Source organism: Sphaerodactylus townsendi, linkage group LG05, assembly GCF_021028975.2.
Source record: "Sphaerodactylus townsendi isolate TG3544 linkage group LG05, MPM_Stown_v2.3, whole genome shotgun sequence".
Taxonomy (NCBI): Eukaryota; Metazoa; Chordata; class Lepidosauria; order Squamata; family Sphaerodactylidae; genus Sphaerodactylus; species Sphaerodactylus townsendi.
Window position 1 is genome coordinate 54,179,178 of NC_059429.1, and position 12,251 is coordinate 54,191,428.

Consider the following 12,251-nt stretch of genomic DNA (forward strand, 5'->3'; position numbering starts at 1 on the left):
TGCCTTACTTTCTATCTAATTAGCCATACATTTTAAATACCATTTAAGGAAAATCAATAGTCTTCAGTAGGTATTGAAAGAAGTTTTAAAAGTACATGATATGCAGTGTGTTTTAATCATTAGCAAATTTGAATTCATAGCTGACCTGCCGGATGGGAGAAATGCTATTTTCTTTTACATTTCTTCTTTTGTTTTCCCCACAGCTTGGGTGCATGGTGACCCCAGAAAAGTGGCTTACCCCACTGACAGCTATGGACAGTTCTGTGGTCAAAAAGGCACACCTAATGAGTGAGTACTGAAACACCCCTTTGGCTTCAGTTTTTACAGTATGTCAGAAATGAAGTACTCTGGAAACTACATATGAAAGATAATGACAAACTTTCCACAGATGTTTACTATGTTCATCCTAATTAAAGTTCATGAAAAACTCAGGAGAGCAATACAAAATTGTTGTGATTTCCAACAGCTAAAATATTAAAGGATAATTCTTCCACTTATTTATTGCAAGCCTTAAAAATACGTCTTTTTCCTAGTGGAAATATGTCTTTGCCATAAATGACCTCTGAGCCAAGAGCCATTTACAGTGTGCTGTTTTTCTTAGAAAACTCTTAGCAGATGATGTGAATTGCTCCCAATGGTAATCGCCCTCTGTAATTTCCCATCTGTTACCAAAAACAGACCTTTGAGTACCTGTAGTGTCCTCTGGGGACAGAAGAACATCATACTTAACATCTATGGGATCTTGAAATCACCAGCCTGCCTCCTTCTCCAGCCAGCTGACTTCCTTTTCCCTTTTCTTCCTTTTTATAGCCCTAGTGTCACACTGGGCCCTTCAACTAAGCTCTGCCTTCCTTTTCTCAGTTCCCCATTCTCTACAGCCACACCCTGCCAGAAAATACCTGGGTCCAGAAAGCCATTATTCTCCCCCCGCCCCCACCCAGGCCTTCTTGCTTCCTCTATAACTTTCAATCTTCCCTGACAAGAATGCCCTGACAAGAATGACAAGACTATCCTGATTACCCCTTCCTGTCCCTGGTCCTATCCTGCTCCATCCAAGTGAGCCTTGCTGCTGGGCCCAAGGGTAGCCTGCTACAGTACCTCAGAATGCTGAAAGAATCATAGTGTTCCCAGAATCCAGTGGGCCCTTAGTCCAATTTGCTTCTTTAAAATAGCATTGCTAAAGTACAGTGGTACCTCGAAAATCGCCGATAATCCATCCGGAGATTATCGGTGATTTTCGAAAATGGCGTATTTTGAGCTACACCGTTCGCACACATGCAACGGCGTTTGCGTATGCGCAATGGCGTTTGCGTATCCTTGGTGGCCGCCGAAAATCAAGGCGGCCGACGATTTTCGAGGGCGGAAATCGGCACCTGGCAATTGTTGATTTCTGAAATCGACGATTGTCGAAAGCACCGATTTTCGAGGTACCACTGTATTTAACAGTTTCCCCCTCTTTCATTAAATATCTTAGTATTGGGGTTTGAGGACAGATAATACTGTTACTCCTGATACCAAATGCATCTACTTTACTATTTGGAGAACAAGCTGTGAACATGCAAAAAGATGTGGGAGATAAAAAGTTAGAAAAACTGCTCCAAATATGTTTCTTTAAGAATTCTATAAATATTCAGGCACCTCAGCCTTTTTCTTCCTTAACTGACTCAACTGCACTCAATATTCCATTCTTCTGTAACACACCTATTCTCTTGTCAGACCATTTTTCTCCTTTTGGTTAATCTATAGCTTATGTTTTTCTGCATATCTGAGGAATACACCCAAACATATGAAAACCTCACCTTGTTTGTGGAAGACTGGGTTTTGCTGCTTTTGTGATAGACATTATTCTGGTTACCTTTAGATACAGTGATGCTTATTGGTTTAGATCAGAGATAGCCACCTGGCTTCTTCTCAGAAGATTTTTCATATGTCCTATACCAAACATAACCGTTGGAGTCAGCAAGGGCCGGTGTAGTATGTACCCATATGGAAAACATCGCAGGAATTTCTCATCCACTCTTATTATCCTGGGAAGTGTGTCTCCTTCCAACTATATAATTACAGACAGTGGACCTGCAAGGAAAATTTCCACATTTCCTGCACTGTTTCCCTGATGGCTTCCATAGCCTCTCCCCTTTTCCTGCTTCCTTCCCAACTACCAGTCAACTTAGCATTATTTGCCCTCCTGCCTTCAGTTTTCCCTCTCTCTGGGAAAACTCTGGTTAAATTGTGTGGTGCCAGCCACCTGGCCAAGACCCAGCTGCATGGTATGGAATCTGCAAATGTGATACAAACTTCCCTTTTGGGGAGATATATAGTTCAGGAGCAATGACCCTCAACTATTGCTAATTGTCAGTTACTTAAACAGGCCAGTGTTTGTTTACATTAAAAGGAAGAGACTTCCAAAGCTAAGTAAATCTCTAATAAAAAATAAGAATGTGATTAAAGCAACACTTTTTTCTAATTTTTATTTTAAAAAATTCTATTAAAGCAGGGTTTTTTTGGCATCATTTACAAGCTATCGGCCTGTCTCAATTTAATGCATCCTTTTTGTAAAGCAAAAGTTTAGTGAACATTAACACAACATCCCATCAATATTTGGACTTGTAGGACATCTTGCTTCATATGAAGCAAGGTTGAATAATGATTGGGCATTCTGACCTCAAACACTATGTAGATAACTGTTTTTCAAAAATTTCGGCAAAAGTTCACCAGTTGGAATAAGTTTGTCACAGTTAAAAATTCAAATTTCTCAAGAGCCAGAAAAGCTAGGGAAGCATGGCTGTCACACTCACAAACCACTACACCATGTTGGCTTCGGTTGAACAGTATTGAACAGCTGGGGCTGGATGATTCATGGTAGCAAGTCACCAGGTGGTTGCTGTTAGCCCTGGCCCCTATGACCCCCATCCCTTCAAGGCCCAACCAGCTCTAGAAAGGGCCTGCCCCCTCCCTCTATCTTTTACTGACAGAAACCAAGACTTGAAGGCTGGCAATTCTGTTGTGGTTGCCTAGCAATGGTCACTGAGGGCATTAGTTTCTTAAAAGTACAGGTGCTGCTTCTGTTATTGGGTGGGTAAAGCCTCCAATAAAGGCACTGATAAACCACCCCTGATAGTTTCTTGCCTTGCTGGGTTGCAATAAATCAGCTGAACTTGATGGCACTTTACACCCACAAGTCCCCAATATAGATAGATTGACAGATTTTTCTGCAAACTTGAGGCATTTCCAGGTAGATAGAAAGATCTGTCTTGTCTGTTAATGGCTCCTTTCTCTGGATTTAAATACCCACAGTTTCAGCAGTGCTGAGAATTAGATATATTGGATAAAGATTGGACCAACAAGTCTGACAGGAGAACTGTAGTATTTAAGAGCAGGTAGACTCTAATCTACAGAACCAGATTTGTTTCCCCACTTCACACATGAAGCCTGCTGGGTTCCCTTGGGCTAGTCACAGTTCTTCAGAACTCTCTCAGCTCTACCTACCTCACAAGGTGAGTGATGTGAGGAGAGGAAGGGAAAAGTTTTTAAAGCTGTCTTGAGACTCCTTACACGAGAGAAGGTGGGGGGTAAATCCAGACGCTTCTCTTCATCCCATTGCTCCCTCACTCACTGTTTATTGAGTTCTTTCCCTGAAATAGCTCAATGTTCTCACATTAATTTATAAACATATTCCTATCATGACTATAGGGCAATTCTAAAGACTATCATAATATATATATTTATAAATTGCTGTATAAATGCTGCTGCTGTTTTCTGTTTATTTCCTTCTTAAGGATATAGCCAATTCTGATCCCTCTCCCGTTGTTGTTCTTGTTAGAGCTAAGCACCATTTTTTCTGGTATTTTGGGGGTTTAGGTTTAAAAGACATGGACTTTTTTTAAAAAAAGAGAAAAGTTGAACCTCCATACTGGTATGAGAGTTTCCAGATTTTTTTGAAATTTTTCATATTTATTAAATTTGATCCTGAAAAATGTCATGGCTCCAAAGTCCACATGGGTCTCAGAGATAGCAGGCAGTGCAAAGCTTAACACTGGAGTCAAACCCAGCATTAAGGTCTGTGCTGCCTGCCGCCTCCAAAACCCACAAGGACTTTGAAGGCAGTGGTGCAGAACTGAACACTGGGCTGAACTCAGCTGGACCCAGCATTCAGCTCTGCTTGACCACTGCCGAAGTGCACATGGCCAGGCTGAGCCCAGCATTCAGCTTTCTGCTGCTTGTCACCTTCAAACCCATGTGGACTGTGGCAGTAGTCAGCAGGTAAGTGAGGGGGAGAGGGGTTTTTCCCATTTTTAAAAAATTGCAGTGTGAAAATACCGGAAAAAGTCAACTTTTTGGGGATCTGCTTCTTGGCTCCTTTTATTGCTGCCATTTTTTGGGGGAGAAAATACCCCTGAAGTAAGGTATTTTTCTTTTTCTTTTTTTCAGTTTGACTTTGCTGAATGTACACCACTAGTTCTTGTGTCCAGCTTAATAACATCCATCAGAACAGAAGTATTCTGATGGATTTCTACCACAGTTATAGAGCAGTTATAAAGACTGTTAAGTTATTTTACTATTAAGTCATTCTACACTGGTAGCAAAGCTTGATTGTTTTGCAAGCAGGCCACCCATTTAGTTTGTTCCTGTGCCAGAGTGCCTTGCAGCTGCTGCCACTTTTGCGGGATTGTTGCTACCATTAGCTTTGACTGATCTTCCATTTCCCCAGTAGCAGGGCAACAGATAAGCAACTGAGAGGGAATAAACAGAAATGTTAGTGATGCAGCCATTTGTTTCCTTGGAGAGTTAACTATAATTCTCAAGCTCATTAGTTGAAAGGAGGAAAGGGGGTAAAAGATTGAGAAAACTAATTCAAGACTCACTGTGGAGCAGAACAAAGCAGTTCAGCTGAAAATGGAGTGGGATCTGAAATTGTGTTGGATGCGGATTAGAGGGAGAAGCAAAGGGGAAAAGCGAGGAATCTACAAGAAGGTGGGAGATCTTGGCTTTGGTTTGGAACAGAGGTGAGAATAGCATTATGAATATGCTGTACAAGCTCCCAACAGCCAGCCTAGGCCTGTGGAACAGCTGTTTCATGGGCCTACAGGAAACCTCCCACCTCCACCCCCAACAGCCAGCCCAGACCCATGGAACATCTGTCCACAGGCCAGCAGAAGCCCTCCCGCCTCCCATCACCCAAAAACCAGCCTGAGCCTATGGAACAGCTTTTCCAGGCACTCCAGAAACCCTCCTGCCTCCCACCCCCAACAGCCAGCCCCAGCCTGCAGAACAGCTGCTCCATAAGCTGCAGAAGCCCTCCCATCTCCTCCACCCCAAGCATCCCCACTCAACCCTCCTCTTACTCCAATGCTTACCTTTCCACCCTCACCAACCCCATCCCTCCCCATTCCACCCTTCCCACCCCAATCATCACCTTGCCACCCCACCCTCACCCCACCCTCACCTTTCAACTCTCCCCACCCCAAGCCACACCTTCCAACCCTCCCCCTCCCCAACTCTCACATTTCCACTCTGTCCACACCCCAAACGTCACTATCCAACCCTCCCACCACCTCAAACTACTCCATTCCACCCTCCCCCTCCCCAAGCCTCACCTTGCTGCCCCCTTGCACCCCAAGCCACTCCTATCCACCCTCTCCCTATCATCACCTTCCCATCTGCCCCAAGCCACACCGGTCCAACCCCTCCCACCCCCAACCCACAGACCCAGAACCATGTAGGTGGCAAGTTTCATGCCAGGAGCAAAGGGAGGACCCACTAAAGCCACAGGAAAACCCACTGCAGCAGGAGATGGGTCCTCTTCCACCTTTTGCTAGGGCCCATTGCATCTTCCCTGCAATGGGCTTTGCTGCTAGTACATAATAAAGCATGCCCTCTCTAGAAAACAAAATATATTTTACACATTAGTTCTGATACTTCTCAAGTCATATAGAATGGCCTGCATTTTTGAAGTTGAAAACCCAACTCAGAATTTTTTCATATGGCTGTGTTGGGCCAAGGTTATTTATGTGTTTGGAACATGGTGTCTCTCCCCTGCTCTTCTGTTGAATCCGATCAATATAAGGAATGGTGTGAAAGTGGAGATTTATATCGCAAATGTAAAAAAAGCAGTTGCATTTTAAATTGTGGTCTTAGTTTCCTAAACCTATTAACTGTATTAAAGTCATGTTACTCAGCCTTTTCAGCAGTCATGATTTCTGACTGATTTGCTTGTGCTAATGTGTTTTAATAATATATAGAATGTTTCTGTGATATATAGAATGTTCACGTTGCAGCTTCAGATGAAACCCTGCACATATGGCCCATAGCTGACATGGATTGCTGATTAATGCCTCTAGGTTTAGCAAGACCCAAACCTGGTCATGACTCATACCTTGAAGGAAATTAAATTCTATCTTTGTGTCATTGCTTTTCAGAGCAACTTGGCATATAGCAATAAAATGTAAATAAATGTTTCAGTGCTTTCAACAAATATTACACCAAGTAAATATTTTAAAAGATTTGAAATTCAAAAACACTTCAGCATTTATTGATCCTGAGGGAGGAACATTTAATTACAATGAGTTCCTTAATGCAGAATTTAAGTCCATCTAGTGTTACCCATCACAGTGCCTCTAGGGAACCCCTTCTGCCCTTTAATCCAACTGTTAGTCTCCATATAAGCCCTAAAATTGCTTTATGTCTGAAAGGCTACTGTATCAGCATGAAATATAGCCTTATTTCAAAGGACACAAACCTATTACTATATGGCTGTTTTCGTCTATGTATATTTTTACAAAAATATTTTTTCCTGCATTACTGTCAGCAGCTGGTTAAACACTTCAGCTCCAGCCTAAAGAATACTAACTGTAGGTAGGAACTGGGATAAGGAATTACCCGGGTCTTTACCTAAGTCACAGGTTTCCAGAGTCAAAAAACCTGTTGGTTGATTTTTAGTGCCACCTTGTGATTAATATAAAAACCACTACCTTCTTTGTTCAGTGTGACATGTTTTCAAAGTATTGTCAGAACCATTATATGTAACAAGACAAATCTGTCCTAGATATATTTACTCAAAAGTAAATTCCATGTTGTTGAATGGGGCTTATATCTAGGAAAGGATCCATTTGATTGTGGCTATATTCATGATATTAGAAGCACTATTGCTTAGATGGGTGATGTACAAAAGAAAGTCTTAATTCCGTGAAATCTAGAATGACATTGACATATGTTGATGTCATCCAGGGCTGTAGCAGAGAGAAATATTTTGTCTCTAGAGTTAGACTTCAGTTGTGCTAGTCTGAATTACCTATTACCTATTAGGTAATAAGTGGTGTCTTAATGAACAGTCTAAATTTTACTGTGGTCTTTAACTGAATATTTAGAATTCATTCAACTGTTTTTCTAAATATTCACAATACTAAAAATAGTTCATTATACCCATTCATCTCTAGGAACAAGACAATTTTGTTTTACTTTAACATTCTGAAATGTGCCAGCCCACTGGTGCTTATAAACCTACAGTGCCCTACAACACAGGTAAGCTGATTTCTTTTTACACTTTCCACTTTCTGTATGGTGGAAAGAAAACATAAACATTATTGTTACTGCACACAGGTTAACTTTTGCAGAATATATGGCAGTACAAGGAGATGTAAAAGAAAATGGCTTGTCCATGGTACATATGACTGCTGAAAGTACTTCAAATGCATGGTTGAATGGCTGTGACTATCATTTATTTTTGCAATATGTTCCTGTACAATATTACAGCATTTGTGTTTAAATGTCTGAATTTTTAAAATGGCTTTAATAGCTTTAATGTTTCTTCCTTTCCTAATAGTGCAAAGCATAGATAGAGATAATTTTAGTTTTTAAATATATTAAGGTCTATTAGGGACTGGATTACTCCGGTCCTGTACCAACTACACTGGCTGCTTATTGAGTACCGGGTCATGTTTAAGGTTCTGGTTTTGACCTTTAAAGCTATTCGTGGCCTTGGACCAGCATACCTACGGGACCGTCTCTCCCTATATCGCCCTGCTAGGCCCCTCCACTCCTCAGAGGCGGACCTTCTGGTGATCCCTGGCCCCAAGGTGATCCAGCTGGCCTTCACAAGGGCCAGGGCTTTTACGGCCCTGGCCCCTACCTGGTGGAACAGGCTCCCAAGTGAGATCAGGGCCCTGTGGGACATACAGAGTTTCCGCAGGGCCTGTAAAACGGACCTGTTCCGCCAGGCATTTGGCCAGCCGGGATAACATCTCACTTCTGTGGAAAAAACTGGTCTCCTGTGGGGGGTAGGAATGGGGAAGGGGAAACAATTTTAATCGCCATCTCAACTTTGAATTTTATAATTTGTATATGGTTTTAACTGGGATTGGGGGTGAAATGGTAATTGTTTATATGAATGATGGACACAGCCCTGAGCCCTTTGGGGAAGGGCAGTATAGAAATTTAATAAAATAAATAAATAAAAAATAAATTAATTAATCTATATAATATGTATGTATTAAAAACTGTAAAATTATTTTCTAGCAGTCAGTAAAGTTGGGTTGTCTAAAAATTAGAAGTGTTCTGGGGAACTGATAATGCTCAATACTTCACCTTAAGTGACACTTTTGCTTGGCTAATTGCTTGCAGATGCTAATCAGTTTCTCATTTAGAAAGCCAATAGATTCTCTGATGCTGCTTTGATAAAAATGATGGTATTGTGCCCCTCAGCTCTAAAAGTATATTCACTATAATTGTAGAGAACTCATTCATGAGTTTATGCTTTTTTCACCATGTAACATACCAAGCCTGTATGACAGAGCTCATCTGCTGAGGGGTAAGGCAATCTTTCTTGCCATGGCAGTGCATCAAGGCTTCTTCCGCCCAAGCCTCTCCAATATGGGAGCAATGAAGGACAACTAAGGTTCTTACCTCTTGTACAATTTGCTTTCAGTTACAAAGTCCTAAATTTGACTGCCAGATTATATCCTTGTGGTCCACCTGTTCATTACTCCTTCCTCTTGTCACTGATAAATTCTGGTCCACTTCCCTGGACTTCTTTCTTGCTATGTCTAGCTTCTGTATCTACAATATGGTTAAGATAGGCTACCCAAGGGAGTAACCTGTTGCTTTCCTGGTCAGGAATGCAACCTCTGAGATGTTCTGGTCCCATTGTAGTTGGGTGATGGATTGAATGTATTACATATCCATTTATTTCTCTGCACCGCTATACAGGAATCTCTGGTCCCATATCTAGGTGCAGTCTCCTACAAGACTATAACCAAGCCCTTCATGTGGTCCTAGGATTGTCCCTGTGAATCAGTTTCCCTTGGGTCTTTCACCAACACCTGGCCTCCTAACTTTTGGTGAAATAAGGATCTTTTTCTCTCAGTTTTTGAGATTTTTTTTTTGAGAACTGAGGCCCTCTGCCATTCTCAATCTGTCTCAGGCTCTTACTGCCTCTAGACTCGATCTCGACACATTCGATCTGTGACAGGCTCGATCTGTCTCTCTCCGGCGAGAACACAACCCCTCTGTGACTTCTGGCTACTGCATCTTAGACAGCCAATCAGGTGGAGCTCTGGTTAACTCATTGTGCTCCTGTTCTGTCTGAACTGCACCTTTTAAATTAACTATTTTTACAGTAATCCGTTACACATGCCTTGATGATTTGTCCATAATTTCCTTGGTTGAATATTCTTAATTCCTTGAACTACAGTCAAAGCTATACTTTTTAAAATTTGCAAATGAAATCTCAACATTTTTCCTGTATTGATTTAGAAAATTTCTATACTTCCTCTTCAGAGAACGTGCTCAAGGGTTCTGAAAAAAACAAAAATATAATAAAAACACAGCACAATAAAAGTGAATAATTAAAATTTCAGTATTAAAGACTCAGGTGAGACATTAAATCGGCAGAAAATACTGAACACCTTCAAATATATTTACAAGCTAAAAGGCAGTTCTGATTGTTGGAAAGTTTTCAGATTTTCAGTAAACTGAACGAATATGTTTTCATTTAGTAAATTCAAATCGTGAGTCTTTTGTTTACAATACTGTTTGAAAGGAGAAGATCTGCTTAATAATGAAGAAGTTTTATTTTATTTGTTGGTAATCACACTTTTTACAAATGAACTGTGAAAAGCTGATTTTTTTAAGATTTAGGAAAGGAGGTAAGTTTCTAAATATCAGAGTATAAAATAATTAATTAAACATAATTAATTTTGCATTCCAATTATGTAATGTTATAATATATCGTATTTTAATCTTAGGGATTCTAATTTAATCTTTAAAACAACAAATGAACAAAATTAAGTTGTGCCGTATCTCTCTACAGACCATTGAAATGCCATTCTTTATAAGTTCCATCCTAAGCTATTGTCTGCTGGCACAGCACATTTTGGCATTAGAACATAAATCCTAGCAATCCATGGGAATTGTTTTGTGTGTCTTATGACGTTACAAAGAATTACTGCTTGAATAAAGCCTAGTCCATCCTACCCTTATCCCATAAGTAACCCCAAAATGGCACAAATTTAGTTTGCTTTTGACAGAACCATTGAGAGGAGATTGTTCTCAAATTAACCTGTAAGAGATCAAAGCAATTTTAACTGCTGCAGACTTTATTGATCATTGCTAGTATATTCTAAGTACTGTATGAAATCTGCTCCACATGGATATCTATTTGCTGCATTGCTTTCAAAGGCAGGTGTATTAGTTTAAGACCTTAAAGGGGAAATTTTTCTTTTGAGTATGCATATAAAAACCACTTTAAAATAATATTAATACATCAAGCACTTTTACCAGGCAGAATGACTTGAAGGATGGTGTGGTTGGGGAAAAATTCAAAGTGACTCTATTTATAATACTTCAAAAGTGTTTATCTAGGAATTGTAAAGAAAAAAAGCACTGTGTCTGCTTGTAAATTCTATGCTAAGCAACCAATCTGATAAAATGAAGCGCACTTAGAGATGCCTTTTCTGTGTAATTGCTTTGAAAATATAACTTTCTCATCTTTCAGTGCTTCTTCAATCAAATATATTTTTCTTCCTTTAAAGCTTTGTGTCTCAAAGTGCCCAGACAGGTTTGCAACCTACATAGACATGCAATCTTCATACCGATATAACAAAAGTTATTGGGAGTATTACAGACAGTTTTGCAAGCCTGGTTTTAATAAACCATGGAAGGTGAGTATACAGAGATATTGCAGTCTGAGACTTCTTTTAATGATCACATACTAGCTTGGTGCTTTTTTGGTTTCAATAGCTGTACTGATTTTTTTTTGTTGCAACTAAATTATCTCTAGTACAAATTATGTGAACTCAAGTATGACTAGGAATGGGCAGGTATCTTTTAGCAGTATTTTGATTAATTAAAACACTGTTTTAATAAATTATTTTAAGTGCTGTCTCTGCCAGTGTGGTGAAGTGGTTAAGAACGGTGGTCTCTAAACTGGAGAACTGTTTGATTGTCCACTCCTACACATGAGTGGCAGAAACTTATCTGGTGAACTGAATTTGCTTTCCCACTCCTAAACATGAAGCCTGCTGGGGAACCTTGGGCCAGTCACAATTCTCTCACAAGGAATTTGTTGTGGGGAGAGGAAGAGAAGAAATTTGTAAGCTGCTTTGAGTCTCCTTTAAAGGGTAGAGAATAGTGGGGTATAAAAACAAGCTTCACTTCTTTGTTAATCATTTTTGGTGGCCGCAGAACATAAGTAAAACTGAATGCTGAATTTCCAGCCAACTTATAAGGTGTTGTGGCCTTGTGGAACATGCCTATTGGAATGGCACTGAGCATTCTCTTAAAAGGGGACTGGAACAATGAATTTACATGGGCTGCATTCAGAGGCTTGTCCATGACTCACACAAACGTGTGTGTGTGTGTGTGTGTGTGTGTGTGTGTGTGTGTGTGTGTGTGTGTGTGTGTGTGTGTGTGTGAATGATGAAAGGAAGGGGAAACTGCGCCTGGGGCATGACCTGCCCGTGCGTCCCTTCCTGCCCATGCCCCTGCCATGCCACACCCCCAAAATGCCCCGCCCTGCCCCTGACATGTGACGGCAATGGCGGCACCTGGGACAAGCTGCCCCGGATGTATTTTTAGCTTTTATTTTTCTTTTGTTTTCCAGTCTGTGGCCCAAGTTATGCGTGATGAAGATTGTCCTTCCATGCTCATTCCAAGTCGGTCATGTGAGTATTTGCGCTTCACGTACCACTCTTATAAAATGTATGGTGGCCCTGTGAGCCTCAGATAATTGGAAAGTTAATATCCTGACTCCTGCAACA

At 40.7% G+C, this 12,251-nt stretch overlaps 1 protein-coding gene across 3 annotated transcripts in view; it reads left to right on the forward strand.

The window, feature by feature from the left end:
• SLC44A5 (solute carrier family 44 member 5) overlaps positions 1-12,251 on the forward strand; it is a 166,407-nt gene that overhangs the window by 111,009 nt on the left and 43,147 nt on the right. For all 3 annotated transcript variants that reach the window (XM_048496003.1, XM_048496005.1, XM_048496004.1), the window contains 4 exons: positions 204-288; positions 7,434-7,518; positions 11,025-11,153; positions 12,095-12,155. In XM_048496003.1, coding sequence (XP_048351960.1) covers positions 204-288; positions 7,434-7,518; positions 11,025-11,153; positions 12,095-12,155 — 360 coding nt within the window. The remainder of the gene's footprint in view (positions 1-203; positions 289-7,433; positions 7,519-11,024; positions 11,154-12,094; positions 12,156-12,251) is intronic.